This window comes from Dipteris shenzhenensis, chromosome 12 (assembly GCF_047967505.1).
Source record: "Dipteris shenzhenensis isolate YYH24624 ecotype China chromosome 12, Dip_SZ_1.0, whole genome shotgun sequence".
In the NCBI taxonomy this organism is placed as follows: domain Eukaryota; kingdom Viridiplantae; phylum Streptophyta; class Polypodiopsida; order Gleicheniales; family Dipteridaceae; genus Dipteris; species Dipteris shenzhenensis.
Genome location: NC_141607.1, coordinates 39,854,717 through 39,875,028, shown reverse-complemented (window position 1 = coordinate 39,875,028; position 20,312 = coordinate 39,854,717). Strand labels below are relative to the sequence as shown.

General features: G+C 45.1%; 2 protein-coding genes across 2 annotated transcripts in view; one reads left to right on the top strand and one right to left on the bottom strand.

Moving 5' to 3' along the window:
* LOC147896209 (NAD(P)-linked oxidoreductase superfamily protein) overlaps positions 1-19,845 on the bottom strand; it is a 41,565-nt gene extending 21,720 nt beyond the window's left edge. Inside the window, exons 1-4 of the mRNA XM_087382523.1 lie at positions 19,476-19,845; positions 19,023-19,107; positions 18,302-18,418; positions 18,062-18,126 (exon numbers count right to left, since the gene is read on the bottom strand). Coding sequence (XP_087238649.1) covers positions 18,062-18,126; positions 18,302-18,418; positions 19,023-19,107; positions 19,476-19,800 — 592 coding nt within the window. The 5' untranslated portion in view covers positions 19,801-19,845. The remainder of the gene's footprint in view (positions 1-18,061; positions 18,127-18,301; positions 18,419-19,022; positions 19,108-19,475) is intronic.
* Positions 8,684-10,432, top strand: LOC147896210 (uncharacterized). The gene is made up of 4 exons (XM_087382786.1): positions 8,684-9,375; positions 9,510-9,657; positions 9,786-10,049; positions 10,205-10,432. Exons 1-4 carry the CDS (start codon positions 8,684-8,686, stop codon positions 10,430-10,432), a joined length of 1,332 nt encoding a protein of 443 aa, XP_087238912.1.
* Positions 19,846-20,312: the final 467 nt, after the last annotated feature.

Below are 20,312 nucleotides of genomic sequence, written 5' to 3'. Positions count from 1 at the left end.
TTGTTTCTCTCTTCTGGGATTTCGTACCCTGCACTGCACAGGTACAGCACGTACAGCAGGACTGCGCAGGTACAGGAAGTACAGCAGGCACAGAATTTTTTTTTGGGAAGAAAAAGAAGGAGAAAGAGCTCTCTGCTCTTGATTCAGGATCATCTTTCAGTTCACAAAACTGTGTTTTCTTGAAAGTACAGCAAGTACCTTCATTTACCTCGTGCTTGAGGTGAAGAGAACCACAGTGTGTGGTTGATTGCACAGGTATCTGTTTTCGTGAAGGAAATGCCTTGATTTAGCAGAGGACTTTCATGCTTTTACTGGGCTTGAATCTCAGTTTCCGGGTGAGCAGATCATAGGGCTTTTGCCTGGCAGTTGATGCTTTGTATGCCTTGAGGTAGTGTGGTGCCAGAGAGCACACATTTGCCTCGATTTCCGCAGTGTGGAGGTGACATTTTCTTGCAGGTCACATTTCTTGTGCAACACTCAGAGAACCTCAGTTGAGCCACGCTTGGCCAGGGCGCATCGAGTTTACTCGGTCCCTAACTGTCCCATCGTTGACAGTGCTCAAAAGGTTCCTCATTGAGTGTTTGTACGTTGGGATCTGTGTATGTCTTTTCTACACAGGGCAGTATTTGCATTACACTGTTGGTTGATTCTGTCAGAGAGATTTTCACATTGCATGCTACCTCAGTGTTGAGGTGTTCTTCACTTGGTTCAGGTATCAGATCAAGGGGCTTTTGCCCAGATTTTGTTTGATAGCACTTGGGTTACCAACAGAGATCTTCAGATGCATTTTATCCCCTTGGCAGAAGGGTGATTGCTTGGGATTTATCCCATTTTCTGTTGCAGGTTTTGTGACAGGCTGAAGTGTCATTTTTTTTTGGGTGTTTGCCAAGTGGTTTATGCATATTAACTCAATGCAATACCTCATCTGAGGTGGGAGAAGTGATCAGTACAGCCAGTACAGCAGTGTTTACAGCAGTGTTTTGTGTTTTGTCAGCCAATGATGCACTGTTAAAGCACTTGTGGAGCAGCTGCAGCATTCTGCAATTACTGTTTATGCCTATTTGAGCACGGTACAGTGTGTCAGAAGGTACAGTATTTGCAGGGACATTTACTGTTTTGCTGCAGATTTTCCTGACAGTAAAAAAACAGCACTATTGTGAGTGCTCCTGGCTCTTGATAGAGCAGGTTTTTTTTTTCTGAGAAATCAGAATTTTTATTCAGTCTTTTTTTTCTTCTAGGGAGTCAGATACTTTCCTTATCTGATATGGCATCAGGGGGAAGTGAATCTTCAATTCTGAACATAAAGAAACTGGAAGGAGCACACAATTATGCATTATGGGCAGAACAGTGCTTGAATGTACTTCTGTTAAAGAAGATTTCTAAGCCCATAAGGGTGAAGGGTGTCAAGCCATCTGACATGGCAGCTGATGACTGGGAAGAGCTTGATTTGTCCGCAAGGGCAGCTATCATGCTCACTATTTCTGACACTCTTGTGTTCAATGTTCAGGCTGAAAAGACCTCTTATGGCCTATGGCAAAGGCTAGAAGAGTTGTATGCCCAAAAGAGCTCAGCCAGTAAGGTTTATTGGTTGAAGAAGCTGGTTGATCTTCGCATGAAGGAAGGTACAGCTATGACCTCACACTTGAGTGAGTTCAATGCCATCTTTACACAGCTGATTGCACAGGGATTGAACCTTGATGAGGAGTTCAAGGCTACTTTCTTGCTGTGTACCCTCCCTGAGAGTTAGGACACTTTCAAGACCACCCTGTCAAATTCGAATGTCACTCTTATGTATGCTGATGTAGAGAGCTCTCTCCTTATGGAGGAGATGAGCAGGAAGAATAATGCGAGCAGCAAGTCTTCAAATGCCTTGCAGGTATAGGATAGAGGCAGGACTCAGCAGAAGGGGAGATCTGCTAGCAAGTCCAAATCCCGCAGTCAGTCCCGTGGCAAAAAGGATATTGAATGCTTTTATTGTGGCAAGAAGGGACATGTGAAGTCTAAGTGCTTCAAGTTCATACGGGATCAGAAAGCCAAGAAGGCTGAAACAAAGGATGCAGGCAATGGAAGCAAAGGCAAAGGCAAGGCCAAGGCAGATGACTTGGATGCAGTGAATGTTGCAGCAGAGGACAGTGACAGTGACATAGATGATGTTTTATGCTCTTCTGCTGTAATAGCACATGCTTTGGTTATTGATGGCCATGACATGCACACCTGGCTCTTGGACTCAGGTGCTTCTTTTCATGTTACTCCTCATAGGGAGTGGTTTACTTCCTACACAGGTACGTATGGAGTTGTTCATCTTGGGAACAACTATGCATGTCAGATTGCAGGGATTGGCAGTATACAGATAGTATTCCTTGATGGACGCATATTTATGCTTGATGGTGTCCGCCATGTGCCGCAAATCAAGAAAAATCTGATTAGCACTGGCTTATTGGATAACAGTGGTTACCACACCACATTTGGGGATTCCAAATGGGTGATTACTGATGGCCAGGCTGTAGTGGCTGAGGGTTTTAAGAGTGATACCTTGTACCCTCTTTATGTTTCCAGTGTGGGTAATCATGTTGTTGCCATAACCGAGCTGCCAAAGGTTTCATTGTGGCATAGCCGGTTGGGACACATGTCTGTTAAAGGAATGCAAGAACTGTCACGTTTGGGTTATCTGCCGTCTCTTTCTTTTTCAGATTTGCCTACTTGTGATCATTGCATATTTGGCAAGCATTCTGTGACTCCTCATAAGAGGAGAACTCCCCAGAATAGAGCACCGCTTGATCTAGTGCACACTGATTTGTGTGAGATGCCACAGTTATCACTAGGGGGTGCAAAATATTTTATTACTTTCATTGATGATGCCACACGCAAAGTGTGGGTCTATTTCGTGAAGCATAAGGGCGATGCCTTAGATGCTTTCAAGAAGTTTGTCGCTCAGGTTGAGAATCGGACAGGTCGCAGGCTGAAATGCCTCAGATCCGATAATGGGGGCGAGTATGTGTCACATGCTTTTGTGCAGTTTTGCGAAGCTAAGGGCATCAAACAGGAACTCACAGCCCCTCATAATGCATCTCAAAATGGTGCAAGTGAGCGGATGAATCGAACTATTCAGGAGAAGGTTCGATGTATGTTGTCTTATGCTGCATTACCCCATGGCTTTTGGGCAGAAGCAGTGCAAACAGCAGTTCACATTATTAACAGGTCGCCAAACAAGGCTTTGGAGTTGAAAGTGCCAGAGGAGGTGTGGTCTGGCAAGCCACCTTCATACAAGCACTTACGTGTGTTTGGCTGCGAGTGCTTTGCTCATGTACGCAAAGAACTGCGCACCAAACTGGAGCCAAAGTCTATCAGATGCATCTTTATGGGTTATGGTGACGAAGGTGAAATGGGGTACAGGTTATGGGATCCCGTTAAACGGAAGATTATACGCAGCAATGATGTCATCTTTAAAGAGGATAGTGTACACAAGGAACCCGTGCAACCTGTGGAATACAGGAGGGTTATTTATGATGATGTTGGACAGCAAAGCATGCCCATTTATATGCAGCAGCAGGCTGCTGCAGATAACCCTGTTCAAGAGGGTATACAGGCTGAAAATCAGCCAGATAATTTTGCCAATGATGCACGACTAGAATGCCAGCAGATGGGGCTGTAGAACAGCCAGATATGGTGGTACAGCCACCCGTCATGCATGACGAACAGGCTGGACAGCAGCCTAATCCGGAACATTTTGTTAGGAGGAGCACCCGTGTACAACGGCCTCCTGCCAGGTTTGTTCCAGAAGCCAATAATGTGGCTGATTTTATCATGCTGACAGATTGTGGTGAGCCTTCCAGCTTCAAGGAAGCTATGGGAAGAACAGAGAAAAAGAAGTGGGAGAAAGCCATGCAGTCAGAAATGGACTCCCTACTTCAAAATGATACATGGGACTTGGTGCCGCTACCTGCAGGCAGAAAGGTTTTGCCATGCAAGTGGGTTTACAAAGTCAAAGTGGATTCAAATGCTTTACCGAGGTATAAGGCCAGATTGGTTGCCAAGGGATTTAAGCAGGAGAAGGGCATTGACTTTGATGAGATCTTTTCCCCTGTAGTCAAGATGACTACTTTGAGAGCAGTGTTAGCTCTTGTTGCTCATGAAGACATGGATTTATGTCAGATGGATGTGAAGACAGCCTTTCTTCACGGAGATCTCCATGATGAGATCTATATGAGTCAGCCAGAGGGATATGCTGTTAAAGGAAAAGAGCAGCTTGTGTGTAAGCTCAAGAGGAGCTTGTATGGACTCAAGCAGGCGCCAAGAGAATGGTACAAGAAGTTTGATGCCTTCATGCAGTCCCAAGGGTATCATAGGTGTGAGACCGATCATTGCTTATACACCAAACGGGCACAGGATGGCAGTTTGATGCTACTCATTCTATATGTGGATGACATGCTTATTGCCAGTAAATCTCAGCATGAGATTAGTGCTTTGAAGAAACAACTGCATAAGTCTTTTGACATGAAAGACTTGGGTGATGCAAATCATATTCTTGGCATGCGGATTACTCGTGACAGGTCCAAGGGACTTATGTTTCTGTCACAGAAGGAGTACATTGACAAAGTACTGCAGCGGTTTAAAATGGAGGGGGGGAAGTCTATTAGTACCCCGTTGCCTCCACATTTAAAGCTCAGCAGTAAGGACAGCCCCAGATCAGATGATGATAAGGCTGAAATGGCCAAGGTTCCGTATGCATCTGCAGTTGGTTCTTTGATGTATGCCATGGTTGCCACTCGTCCGGATATTGCTTTTGCGGTGAGAGTCATCAGCAGGTATATGGCAAATCCAGGCAAGAGGCACTGGGAAGCAGTGAAAGGTGTCTTGAGGTATCTCAAGGGTACCAAAGACTTGTGCATATGCTATGGTAGGCAGGATGCATTGGTGCATGGTTTTACAGATTCAGACTATGCAGGGAATGCAGATAACCGGAAGTCTACTACCGGTTATATTTTCACATTTGCAGGAGGTGCTATATCATGGGTGTCTCGGTTGCAGAAATGCGTTGCACTGTCAACTACTGAAGCTGAATATGTTGCAGCCACTGAGGCTTGCAAAGAAGCAATATGGCTTACTCGGCTGGTGGGAGATTTGGGCATTACAGGAGATATGCCAGTTTTGCATTGTGATAGTCAGAGTGCTATCATGTTGGCAAAGAATCCGGTCTTTTATCAGAAGACCAAGCACATAGATGTGAAATATCATTTCATCAGGGAGGTACTGGAAGACAAGCAACTTGAGCTTGTGAAGGTGCATACTGATGATAATCCTGCAGATTTGCTCACTAAGAGCTTGCCTACAGAGCGGTTTGCACATTGCCGCCACATCATGGGATTAGGATGAGACCATTCTTATTTTATGGTCTTGTATACAGTAACTGTATATTGCTGTAATTTTTATTCTTTTCTCCCCTTTAGGCACGTTGGCCTTTAGGTGGGAGGTTGTTGGGGTAAAGGCACATTGCCACCCTTTTATTAAAGATAGGACACCTATGACTGTCTTAAGACAGTCATAGGGTAAAACCTAATCCTAATAAAACTAATGAGTTTGTGGTGTGGCTCATCACTTCACACCCGCACACTTGAGTCTTCTCCCTCTCACACTCTCTTCCTCTTGCTCTTCTTCCCCCTTCTGGCCCTTCATTAAGGATGTGTGATGTGCCCTACAGTTATTATGTGATAACCAGCTTTATCTCAACGCAAAGAAAAGTGAATTCGGATTGCAGGAAATTCAGTATTTGGGCTACATCATTAGTGCTCAAGGGATTCGATTGGACCCTGAGAAGATCCACCCTATCACAAGTTGGACTGTCCCCACGACGGCCCAGGAGATCCGATCCTTTGTGGGTTTGTGTCAAGCATACAACTCGCACATGGAGGGTTTCTCAACATACGCAGCCCCTCTTACAGATTTACTCAAGGGGGGTAAAGACACGCAAACAAAAAGTTCAAGTCATAGCCAAAGCTTTGCAGACCTTCCACGACTTGCAACGGTTGGCCACGACAGCACCAATTATGGAGATCGCCTCTTGGGATGATCCATTTCTGATAATCACAGACGCTAGCACTGTCGCCATAGGGGCAGTTTTACAGCAAGAGGATAGGCCCGTGGCATACTACAGCAGAAAGCTTAACGATGCCAAAAAGAACTATTCAGTGTATGATAGAGAGCTCCTCGGTGTCATCCAGGCATTAAAACATTGGAAGCCTTTCCTATACGGACGGACTTTCACAGTGAAGATAGATCACCAAGCCCTTAAGTGGCTTCAGACAATGCCTAGTACGCAATGGAGTGATCGGCAACAGCGGTGGAGTCAAATATTCCAACAGTTTGGGGAAATGATTGAGTATGTTCCCGGCAAAAACAACCCCATTACAGACTCTCTTAGTCGGAAAGGTTCCATCCAGACCATTGAGCAAGCCATTGTGCTCGAAATCAAAGGAAAGGATCTTGATAGCATGAAGGCACAGAACGCGCCCTTACCGATGGTCACTGAGGTATCAACGGGACTTTGGAGAAGTTAGAGCATTATTTCTATTGGCCAAAGATGCGGAAGGACGTATACGGTTATGTGCAGAATTGTCAAATATGCCAAAAGATCAAGGCTTCCCACAAGAAAGCGGCAGGCTTACTTATGCCATTGCCAATCCCCGACGGTCCTTTCCAAGACATAGGTATGGATTTCGTGGGACCACTTCCACCATCCGCAAGTACGCGTAATACTCAATGTCTTACTATTGTTTGTCGCTTTAGTAAATATTGTATGCTCATTCCCTGCAAACAAACGGCCAACGCTGAAGATGCAGCTCGTTTGTTTATCAAGTATTGGTATCCCGTTTAAGGGTTGCCAAGGACCATCACATCCGACGGATACTCCAAGTTTACGTCTAGCTTTTGGCGAGCCTTGTTGGATAATTTTGGTACTAAGTTGCAGATGTCTAGTGCTTTCCATCCGCAATCGAACGGCGAGACGGAAAAGTATAATGGTATGGCATTTGATATTTTGAAATCATATTGTCATGATGCTCAGGGAAAGTGGGAGCAGTTTCTTCTGCTTGTGCAGGCCATTCTAAACGATACCTATTCTTCGAGTATTGGTCACACACCTTATGAAGCGGCGTTTGGACGGCGATTTACCTCATTCCTCACCCAGATAGTGTCTCCATCTCTTGAAGCCAACAAAACCACTGAATCCATGGCAGAGATTACGGAGTCCGTGAAAAACCGCATCGCCAAAGCTCAAGCATCGTATACACGCCAAGCTAATAAATCCAGACGAGATGTCCAGTATAAAGAGGGTCAATCGGTGTATTTACGCATTATCAAGCAACGATTGAAGCAGGTGCGCAAGCGATGCCCTAAGCTATCCTTCAGGAGCTTCGGACCATTCCCTATTATTCAAAAGATCAACGATGTCTCAATGAAGTTACGCCTACCAGACAGTTGGACTATGCATAACGTGTTCCATGCATGGTTACTATCAAATGCGTTTGATTGGCTTACCAAATGTTTGGAAACGTTTGAAAAATAGGCGTTTGGAAACTTCAATCAAACTTTGCTTTTAGTGCACAAGTTTGAAAATTTTCAAACGTTTGAAAAACCCACGTTTGAAAAAACCCTAAAGTCATAAAATATGCAAATTCGCCTCTTTTTCCACGCCCGTTTTGACGCCCGTACCTGCGCGACAGCTTTCGTACCTCCTGCGTTGGAAGCAACCCAGGCCCTAGGGTAACGGGTTGCATGCTGCAAGCTGCAGCCTGCTCTAGTCTTCTACAGCCTTGAGCCTACAGCCCAAGTCATACAGCCCACTGGTCAGTGGTGACTGCTCTACACGCTACTCAAGAGTCAAGACTAGAGTCTAGACTGTAGGCTCTACTGGACTGTGCAGTCCCAGGCTCCAGCTCCAGCCCCCCCATGCTGAGTTCTCTCCTGTAAGGTAATTTTCTTGCTGCTGTAACCTGTTAGAACCTATCTTTGAAGCTTGAAAGTTGGCAAGTGAATGCTACAGCCTGTTGAAACTTGAAAGTTGAAACTTCAAGCTTCACTTATAAGTTATAATTATTTTTATTGTCTTGACTCTTGTTTGAACTTTGCAGTCTGGAATCTGCAGATAGCTTCAGACCTTAGCCTTGCATTACTTTCAAGGTGCAAATTGCAATTTGCAGATATATCATATACGTTATAAGCATCCTTGCAGGCTGCAAGCTCTAGCCTCGAGTGAAGAGTCTCGACTCTCAACTTTCAAGTCTCTACCTCCTGAGTCCTAAGCTTCCAACCTATGGGAGCAAACAACATACTCTTGTACAGTCTTGGCAAGTGGCTGCAAGAGAGAAGGCCATGAGTGCTTGCAGGAAATTCTTTTTTGCGGAGGATTTGTCTTTCAATTTAATTCGTAGCCCTTTCTTCTTGGACTTTGTCAAAGCAGTTGGGGAGGTTGGACCTTCATGGAAACCTTCTTCATATGAAACCTTCTGCACTAAAGACCTTAGGGAAGAGGTGAAGTCCATTAAGAAGGAGCTTCAAGTGGTGAAGGAGAAGTGGCCAAAGTATGGTTGCACAATAGTGTCCAATGGCTGGTCAGACACTGGTCAGACACTAGGAAGCGAGACCACTTATCAATTTCATGGTAACTTCTATCCATGGGGGTATTTTCATGACAGCAGTGGACACTAGTGGCCACTTAAAGACAGGTGAGTACACCTTCACCATCCTAAAAGAGGTTATTGAAGAGGTGGGGTCAGAAAATGTAGTCCAAGTTGTCATGGATAATGCTTCCAATTATGTGCTTGCTAGAGATATGCTTGAGGAGGACTATCCCCATATTTTTTTCACTCGTTGTACTTGCCATTGTCTTGACTTGCTATTTGAGGACATCGGCAAGTTAGATTGGGTGAAGCCTGTGCTTGACATAGCACGGATGATTGTAGCATTCATCACAAAGCAAAGAGCTTTACATATGTTCCGCTCTTTGAGTGAGCATGAGTTGTTAAAGCCTTGTGACACTAGGTTTGCCTACATGTACATAGTTTTGGGCAATTTAATAGATGTAAGGCAAGCATTGAGGAGGATGGTTGTAAGTGAAGAATGGACAAGATGGCAGACCTCCAAAACAAAAAAAGGCAAAAAAGTGGAAGAGCATGTCCTTGACAATGCATTTTGGGAGCAATGCCTTATCATAAAGAACTTGTGTGCTCCCATCTTGAAGCTTCTCCGTCTTGTGGATCGAGAGGGTGCAACCATGGGATTTGTTTATGAACTCATGGACAAGATGGTGGAGGAGCTTGATGCCATGAAGAATATTTCAGCGGATCGCGTGAAAAAAGTACACGACTTATGTGTGTCAAGGTGGGCTTTTATTTTATGAGTCACTTGTAAGTTGTAACTGTAAGTTGTGGTATCATTTTTGTGCATTTTTTAAGTAGATACTTGATAGTTATTAGTGACTCATATACATCAATGATATTTATTTTGTAACTTAGGTGGAATATGATGCACTCTCCCTTGCATGCTTCTGCATTCGTCCTTCATCCAGTTTGGACAGGCAAGGGTCAGGAAACTGATCAAGAGGTGCAAAGTGGTTGGATGACCACCATTGAGCGATATAGCAAAAATGATATGGAGCTACAGGTAAGGCTTAAGTGATATGGCACATGCTTCAGGATGCATTTATGCAAGCTATAAGCTATAGCAAAGTTTCTTGAATTTTAATTTCTGGTTGGAACTTGAAACTTGGGACTTGTTGTTGGCCATTTCAGGCCAAATTGATAGACCAATTGAATATGTATCATGATTGTGAGGGATCATTCTCACGTATGGCTGCAAAGGACAAGTCACTTATGGCCACAGGAGTGAAGTGGTGGGAATCTTTTGGAGCTAGCACTCCAGAGCTACGACGACTAGCCATCCGCATCCTTTCACAGGGTAGTAGTGCCTCTCCTTGTGAAAGAAATTGGTCCACATTCTCACTTATCCATACAAAGAAACGGAATCGCTTGAAGCACGCACAGATGGAGAGATTGGTATATGTGCATACAAATCTCCGTCTCACAAGAAACATCAAACAACGGGGTTTTCTCAAGATGGAGTTTCAATCTCCTATCTCTCTTGGCTATTTTGAAGCTTCTTCAAGCTAGAACATAGAAGATTAAAGGCTTATCTTTCTTTCAAATTTCAGGTCACACTTGCTATGCTTGAGAAGGAACGTGATGTGGATCACTTACTCACATTGGAGAAGTTGCGAGCTGAGCTAGAGGCTGAACGGCCAATCACCACAGTGGATGTCGATGATGGGTTGCTTGATATGGACGAGGAGGATGACGAGGATGAGAATGAGGACGAGGATGAGGATGAAGATAAGGAAGAAGAAGAGACCCAAGACATACCAATGGAAGCAATAGCATAGATTTGTTTGTTTAAAGCTTTTAGATGCTACCAGCTATTTAGTAACTAGTTACTAGCCTTGACATGGGGACAAAATCACGTTTCATATTTTTCAGCTTGCAAGTTCTAACTTGTAAGCTGTTTTTTTTTTTAGAAAAAAGGTTTTGACTTTGTAATTTTGTTTTCAATTTATGGGCCTAAGTGCCAAGTTCCAACTTCCAAGCTTTGTAATTCAACTCTTTGAGAGTCAAAACTCAACATGTGACTGGTTTGGCAGTGGTAACTTGTAACTTGTAAGTTTGTAAGTTGTAAGTTGTAACTGGTTTTTGCTTTAAAAGTCTGAATTTTAATGAAATTACAAGCTTGTTAAGCTGTGTATTATTATTTGTAATGACACTGTCAAAATATGCAGCATAGCATATTTTTTTATTGAAATTACCATATTAAAAAAGCCCACGTTTGGAAACTCTCTCTCATTTTTTCAAACTTATCAAACGTTTGGAAACTCCAAACGTTTGGATCCCCCAAACGTTTGATTGTAACTATGGTTCCATGTAGCTTGGTTGAAGCCATATTTTGGACCTCCTCTTTCAAAGATTTCCGACGAGCAACAACCTGAAGTTCTTGATGAAGCCGAAGTTCTACAGCCAGAACAGATTCTTCTTCATAAATTCAAGCATGGGTCAGGACGCAGGATCCGGGAGTTTTACATCAAGTTCAGTGATCGAGGTACCCATGAAGCAGTGTGGTTGGACGAAGATTTTTTCCAGGAGTTCCCCCAAATATTGGCGGACTACTTAGAAGCAATGAACCTACCGCCAAGTTAAGGAGGGAATGTCACAAGCACCCCTGCACTTGGGTGCAAGGTGACACACTGGCTACAAGTGCATTATAGTTCCCAGATAGGAGATTTTGTCGTATGTTGTGACCCCTTTGTGAGCCCTTGTCCAGGGACAGTCAGGCACAAGCTACGTAGGTCAGTCTCTCAGCCTTAGGTCAAGTCAGTAAGTCAATTCTTGTTCACTAGTACCCACTGGAGAACAGTAGGTTAAGTGTTTCCATCATATAGTTTAGGTCTTAGCCTAGGTTAAGAGTCCCTTTAGGGTCCCCAAAGGCTGGACAGGTAAGCAAGGCAGCCTGCAAAGGCTGCCCAAAAACTCCCCTGGCAAATGAGCCAGGGAGGGCCTTTTAGAGGCTGGTTGTAGGCCAACCAGTCTGTAAAACAGACCAACTCAGTCGGCTGTTTACAGACTGGGTTGCCTCAGCCCAGCCCTATAAAAGGGCCCCTTGGCTGCCCTGTTTCCTCATCCAGTTTGCTCCCGCCTTCGGTCCTACAGCTCCACTTCAGCAACCTGTGCAGCCCCTGAGATCCTCAGATCTGGCCCTGCTCTAGCCTCAGTCCCTTGGCCATCAGTTCAGCCTGATCTGAAGGTGACCACGCAGCACAACAGTCAGAGGTTTGGACCAGCAAACGGAGAGAGGTTTGGGCACTATTTCCTCAGCTTTCTCAGCTCTCTTTTACAGTTTACACAGCTCACTCTCAGCTCTATATTTCAGTCATCTTCGTATTTCGGAGGAGGGATTCATCACACCACCGGGGTACACTGAGCTTCATATGCCTCACTCACTACAGATCTCCATCGGACAGTTTCGGGTATCATCACACCACCTTCGCATAGAGAGCAGCAGAGCAGAGGGGATTCCTAGGGGGCATCGCTTATGCATATTGTGCGACTGTCAGAAGGTTGAGTCGAAGGAGCATTTTATTTTCAGGTGCCCAGTGTACTACAAGATCCGAGGCCGCTACCACTGCCTCTTCACAGACGGCTCCGGGCTCCTTTCCAGATTCCTCGCCTACCCAGATCAGAGATGCCTTGCGGCCTTCATTCACGAGGGGGTCCGACACAAAGAGTACTTACTTAGGCGATGGGACTTGGCCACATCATCAGACACCTCTCAGAGCAGGATCACAGAGTTCTTCCCATCGAGTGACATTGATCGTCCAGTCTCTAGCTGCAGACGTGACAGAGACCCCGACCCAACGACCGCAGCACGACACACGAGACATCAAGGGGACACACAGATCACTCTGGGGGACCTCCCGTCATTGTTTAGACCCGGGATACATCCCACGGGAGTCACGGTGGCTCTGGTCTTGCGTCAGCGTCCCATCACCGCTTATGCACCAACCAGGGCGACATGACATACGGAGGATTCCGCTCCGCTCCAGTCCTTTTCTTTTCATTGTTACATCCAAATGTATTTGATTATGTATGATCAGACTTAGGATTCAGCATGGGTGATGATGCTAGTTTCAGTAGCTCCACCCTTACTATGATTTGTATCAGGTTTTCTTTCAGTCTCATAGACCCATCGGTCTTCCCAAGACTCTAATAAAATTTCTTTCTTTCTTTCTTTCTTTCTCATAGGATCTATCACTTCTAGTTTTCACTCTCTCACTCACGCAGTAACCCTGCATTCCGGTAGACAACACAAGCCTCTTGCTTGGCTTGCAGAAGCGTCCTATATCGTCAGTGTGGACAGCATCAAGGTCTCAGTATTGGTCAACATTGCCTCTCGGGTCTTTGGGCCTGCTATACGTGTGCACAGTGAGCTCTTCAGAAGCACGTTCCGTGCTCTCTTGAAGAGTGTTCTTTGTATTTTCATAGTTCTCCAAGTATAAAGCAAATTCTCCCCTGATTGGGGGAGGGGGCCCTTAGTGGGTACAGGGACCCAATCGGTTGTCCACTCTACTCTCTCTCTCTACCCTCATCTCCTCTCTCTCTCTATGGTAAACAACGCTCATTCCTCGCTAAAGGTTTAAAGAAGGTCTTGCTGTGAATTACACGATCAGATAACAGTTGCATGTTACACCCTCCAAGGTTGAATAATAGCATTGGTACATCTAGGAGCCTCCACCGAATCCATAACGGACCTCAAATCTCTAAGATAAAAAGTTATTATGGCCTGCTAAAATCTTTCACAAAGATAGACAGAAGACTCGTTAGTGGACCAAATTCTCATTTCAATGATTACCAACAGGATTGTGACTTGTCTAGAACCACAAGCACCCAGGACACTCCAGCCTGCAGACCAGCAACCTGCTAGAGCGCATTGTGGACGGCAGGACTGCAGCAGTGTACCTAGGGATCTACATCAATAGTACTTTGCAAGAGCCTAAGTCCCTGACACTTGCACCACATGCACCTGTAGGAGAGCATAAGGGCTGCATGAAAAGGAGCTTGGTCTGCAGTACAGATCAGAGCATACTTTTGCACAAGTGCTCAACCTAGAGCAGCTACTGAAATCCATTGGGAACACGTGGTGATCTAGAAGAGGTCTACAGCAGAAGGACCAGCAAACAGAGCCTGTTGTTGGTGGCTTGCCTCAGCATATATACCTTTGTAAGACTAGAATAAGTCCAATCATACAAATTTAGAAATTTTGTTGTTCTAAAGATCAAAAATCTACAAAGGAAAAAAAAAAAAAAAAGAGAGAAAATGAAAGAGAAGAAAAAAGAGGTAAACAAAAACTTTTATGAAAAGCAAAAGGAAGACATACTAAGCAAGCAAAGCAACACTTATGTCGTCATCAGTGCCCAAGCATAAGCAGCTATACTGGGTTTCTAAAGACCCGCGGAGTCTCTTGGGCAAACGCAGTGCTTACTAAAATACGTCAAATAAACAATAGAGAATGAAAACAAGAAATAAAGAAGAAACGAAGCAGGTGACTTAAGCAAAAATAAACAAGCAAGTCAAGAAACAAAAACTTCCAAAAAATATGCTTGCCTCAGCATATACCTAGATGAATCCAAGAACATTCCCAAACTCATCCTCTAAAAGCACAACATCGTGCAGTTTCAATCTCACGATAGTCACTCATGTTTGCTGATGGTGTCGTCACAGTTTTGGCTATATTTTGTATTTGGACATTACCTCTATTTACGAGATTTACTGCTGCTCAGAAGGGAGCTAGCATAGCCTCGCATTTAGGACCACACAGACGTAGTCTCAGCAGCCTCAGCCTCAGCTTTAGCTTCAGCTTCAGCTCCAGTTACAGTCTCAGCATTAGTTAATTCATCATCATCCTCCCCCCACCAATTACGGTTAAAACAGTACCCCCAGGGTCGGCCTTGACAGCAACATTAGTAATGTGCTGACATGCCCTCTTAGCCCAACTGCCACCGTACCACTCTATGCCTCACCACAGTATTTGGAACTGAGGGAGGGGTCTATGAGATTCAGAGTACCGAGACCCTGAGCTGCAGTGTTTGGAACTGTATAACAGTACCTTATGATTAGATCCAGGGAACGGTCGAGCCTTAGCTTTTCCCACAGAGACACATCAGAGTCCAGAGAGCCCTTGCTGGTAATCAGTGGATACACATGGGAGCAGCATATAGGGATGAGACTCCGGAGATAGGAGTTCAAGGATCGGGAGTGGCGGTACTATACAGATCATCGCTTACCGGGGCGTTCTCCGTCGAGAGGCGAGATACACATGCCCAATTTCTATGGATCAGGATCCGGCGCCCTCCCTAAGAGGACTTTTCATTGCAGTTTGTTACTTCCCCCCCAAGGCATGGATTTCGCGAGCCGTGGGGAAGTTCTCCTTGTCGGGAACTTCAACAAGAGGACAAGTACACGCCAGGTATCACTTCTATTTTTGCAATGAATTCGATTACCAGACATTGATCAAGATGATGCTGGGATGTCCCGAGTATCCGCAAACAGGCATTCTAGGTTATCATGTATCTCTACCACGCTACGGAGTATGGCTCTTGCACTATGGCGCAACGCAAGCTACCGTGAGTGGCCCTATCTTCATCCATGGCTTTGGTAGCCGAGGGTGGCCGAACGTGCTGGTATGCACGTACACGCAAATGGTTGGAGAGAGCCTGAAGCTCCACATAGACAAATTAAACCCCCTTCCCGTATAGCATTAAGGCCCTCTCAGCCATGCTCACATATCACAAGGTGAACCAAGTAATACGAGAGGATCTCTTACAGCTACACACATATAGAACCTAGTTGGCACCTCAGGAGCTTCCCCTGAAGCTCAACCCTACAAAGACCACTTTTGGCAATTTCAGCAGAGGACTCCGTTGATCCACCAAGAGACACATGGACCCATCTTCCCCACTCCTTGAGGATGTCGATTGGGTAATTCTGTGTTTCATCACACCAACTCCACTTCTAGAATGGAAGGGCTAAGGGAGATACATAGAGAGGGTGCATCTGCACCTTATTTGATCAGCAGGAGATCGAGTCGAAGGAGCATTTCGCTTTCAAATGTCCTACATATGAGGTCCAAGGTCACTATCAATGGCTCTAAAAGGACAGTTTTGAACCACTATCTAGTTTCTTGTCCTACCCAGATCAGAGATGCCTCACAACTTTCATCCATGAGGCCATCCGACATAGGGAGCATTTGCTCAAGACACTGGTACGATCGGGATCTACAGCTAGACTCCGGTCAGAGCATATCACTATGTTTTTCCAGCCAGACTCCACTCACAGACTCCACTCAAAGCATGATCACTACATTTTTTCAGCCAAACAGCACTAACCAGTAGGCCTTAGGGAGACAACGGATCCGAGAACCAGAGCCAGAGACGTGGCAGACTCGCTCAGAGGGTTGAGGCACACATCAGACTAGGAGACCTTCCCTCTATACTCACCAGATCAAGGGCACATCCGTCGTACGGCCATAGCTAGGAGACCATAGCAGACCACACACACCGACAACTGTCAACGATCTATCATAGGCTTTCTGCCACCGCAACCTCATACATTGTTCACGCCCTCTTAGGTTGGACATATTTGCCAGCTCCTAGATGATTATCGCAGTGCTGCCAGCCCCCATCCTCTCTCCAAGAGCTCAAAGATTGCTCCTAATGTATTGAAGTCTGAGTTCTCTCTCTCTCTCTCTCTCTCTCTCTCTCTCTCTCTCTCGCTTGTGTTCATGAGTGAGGTTTGCTTCAGTGAGATCATCTCTGAGTGATTGGAGAGAGTTGATTCATTACACTGCGTCTGTGAGGTTTGCGTGATTCCTACCTCTCTTCTCTGACAGAAAAAGCGATCTATATCAGGCATGGCTTCTATAATTGGAACCTGATGCCAAAGATAGCGAGCATATCCTTCCTTGATGAAATCATCTCTTGTTGATTCGTGTGCTGGAATTATTGATTTACAGTTTTCACTTTCTGTAGCAGCTCTACCTCCACCTTGCTGGTTAGGGTCAAAATGGGAATAGTTGCAGCAGGTTTTGTATGGCAAGATGGAGACCAATCTACCTATCAAGCATAACTGAGGGACCTTCACTTACAGCATCGTTGGGTCCGGGCTCTAGCCATCTCTACTTGGGAGGTGGGAAAGGAGGCAAGGTTTGATACAGGACACTCAGGAGGGTCAAAGGGGACATAAGCCCCTTTGTAGAACCGGCCTTGGAAAGGGCCATGTGCGCTCCGACAAGCAGGGGATGATAAGAAGCCTTTCGACCAGTGCTTGTATTACACCACATAGGAGTTTGCTGTGCCAAAATCTCGTGTACTTAGGACTCAAGACACGAGTGGCACGGAGTGATTAGTCTGCTTGGAGGATCCTGCAGAGACATTGTTCATCGTATTCTTATTTGGTTGCTCATCTTGTATGTCGTAGTGGAACATTGGACAAGACATTCTCATCGTTACCCAAAACGGGAGCAAGAGAGAAAACAGGGAAGGGGAAGCGTGACCTCTCTCAGAGGCAAACGGGAAGCAAGAGAGAAAACAGGGGAGGGAAAGCATGACCTCTCTCGGAGTGATTAGTCTGCTTGGAGGATCCTGCAGAGACATTGTTCATCGTATTCTTGTTTGGTTGCTCATCTTGTATGTCGTAGTGGAACATTGGACAAGACATTCTCATCGTTACCCAAAACGGAGAGCAAGAGAGGAAACAGGGGAGGGGAAGCGTGACCTCTCTCAGAGGCAAACGGAGGGGAACCCATGCTGTCCACCTCCAACTTCATGTGTCTTTCGTTTGGGCAACTAGTAAGAAAACCAAATATGTGGAGATGCCCAATGTGTGGCTTATGTCCAGTGAATACTTCACAAGGAGTCATACCCTGTATCGGTTCAGTAGAAAGCCGATTAAGCAAATAGTTTGCCGTGGCTATTCCTTCTGCCCAATACTGATTCGGAAGATGCTTTTCACTAAGCATTGCTCTAGCACTGTCTGCTAAAGTCCCATTCTTCCTTTCAGCTCTTGTATTCTGCTGAGGAGTATCTGAACATGTGAATTGTCTTTGAATGCCGTGACTTCTGCAAAAGTTCATGAATGCTGAAGACATGCAAGGCTAGGACAACAGGAAGCATCTGAGACCTCATACACTGTCACATCGTCAAAACCGTGGGCTAGACTGCAACCCACTCGTGCCATGTACCTTGGGCACTGAGCATTTGACAGTTGTCTGCTTGGCACACATTTGTTGAAAGAGGTCAACAATATATTACAGTCCTCAAGATCCCCTCGTCCCATTCTCAAAGAAACATGGGGAATCGATTTCTATGATTGTGCAACGATCCATAAGCATTGAAATTCCCCCATCATATCTGGGTGCATAGGAAACAATGTTGCAAGATAAGAAAGAAAATAAGAAATTCCATGCTTACCTTCCTCCTTGAGATCCGTCAAGTGTTTCAGAGCATCCAAGTATCCACGGTCTGAATACTCCCACCTACTCAAAACCCACGGGTGAAAACTTTAACACTCGCTACAAATCTAGAAAACCAGAATTAATCGAAAACTGATTGCTCAAATTTTCAACTAGTTCTTAATTGCCGCTCTCTCTTTGAGGTTCTGATTCTGTTCTAATCAGGTAATAAAACAAATGCTTTATTAATTGAACACACCAATGAAATTGAAGCATATCCAGCGTTTTGACATCCATCCGCTTTCGAGATCGATCGATATTCCCCTCAACATATGCTCTTGTCATTTTCACAGGTGGTGGTACCCATTTTGTAAGCCTATTCCATAACACATTTCAATGCTTCAGACAATAAACTCACAAACAATGTACCGCCCACACATTTAGAAGCCATCAACTCCATCGTAAATAGCAGGGACTAGCTGCCATGGCATCCCATTTGACTTCATCCGCTGCCAAACAGTGGCGTGGACCATTATACAAACATATGCCCTCACACAGGAATTAATTACACGCACATGAGCGCTCTCATACAGCAAAGTTCTGTGTACTGAGCTCTTATCAGGGCTCTGAAGACGGACAGACTCGATCAATGATGAAAGGTAGCAACTGGGAGAAAGCCCGTGTCCTTATCCACTTCAATGACGCTAGAAACGTCAGGTAATATACTATTTCATTTCAAACGCACAGTTCAAAGTGAAAAAGCTTAGGAAATGCCGCTGATAGTGGATAAAGATAGCCTCTTCTTGGCTTGAAAAGAAAAAGATCCTAGCTGCTGGCACGGACATGGCAGGTGACTGGCTGTTACTTTCAATTGGTTGTGGATACTAACATGCAAATCGAGAGCCTAAGACAGAGCATGTGAAACAACTGTCAATCAAAATTCAAAAGCGAAGTCAGCATCCAGAAGAAGTTACTAATACCCCTTCACATCCGCTGCAAGTTCCTCTCCTCGTTCTCGACGTACTCTGTTGATGAATATCCCATATAGATCCTCTGCCGGACCATCTGCATTACGAAACTTCGAATAATTGTACGAGCATATGAAAATGCAAGTGCTCATCCCTGAGCCTTCGTCATTACTTGACTTTCGTGTTTTTTATATTCTTGTACACACATTTTCAGAACTAGTAACTTGAAGCAATGAGGAAAAGGTCATGAATGAAAATACATTCGCGTTCAACTCTCCTTCACAGAAAACTCATCAATTCATTTATCATGACTCAAATATCCCGGCCGGCAATCTCTAACTGACCTAGCACGATCGTCCGATTCGGCCTATTTGCGCAGAATTACGATCCAGGCATTGCAAGGCTTAGCAAACTGCGGTAGGGGAGACGACATAGAGCAGACGTGTGAGGTGAAATGAGATGTACAATGATCAGCCATGTCAAAAGTGGTGAATCCTGCATCGACGTAACGGAGCATGGCCTCGACAGCAGGTTGAGGCTCGATTTTCCCCCATCCACCGCTGGTCTGCCACAAGCCGTTGAGGACGCGACAAATCTCCAATTTGTCATTACCGGAGAGGAGAGTGGTGCGCCAATCCGAGGCAGGCTGAGTCTGAAGCTGCAATTGGCAGGAAGCTGAGGAGGAAGAGGAGCGGCGAAGGCTGAGGAGGGAGGAATGGGAATGGGAGCTTTTGCTGATGCATTTGGCCTGAGAAAGTAATAAACTGGGATGGAAATGCAACGAAGCCATTTCTGGTGATTCAAACCTTCCCTCAGATTATCATTCACTGTATTGCCCTTTTGACGACATGACTTTCTATTGCCACCTTTATAGAGGGCTTTCCCAAAAACTAAAGCACTCCACACTAACAAGTAATGCTAAAGTGTATCTTAATCCAACTTTATACCATAGAAGCAATCAAGCATAGTGTTGCACTCTTGCCTATTATGAACTAATAAAACTATGAAAGCTAACCACAAGTGCAACCATATGCATCTAGATAGACTAGAAAAGTCCTAATTCCAAGATCGAACTTTTGGAAGCACGTTTTGAAAAAGTAACAAGGAAAGTGAGAGTGATCTCAACGGAAGCAAGAACGGAAGAAGGAGAGAGAGAGACAGAGAGCCACAAGTTTTGGTGGGTGCAGAACCACCCTTATATGTGTTTGAGTATTGTACATAACCAGGGTTAAGGCACAGTGACCTTTAACCCCCACAACCTCCCACTTAAAGGACAATGTGCCTTTAAGGGAGAACAACCAG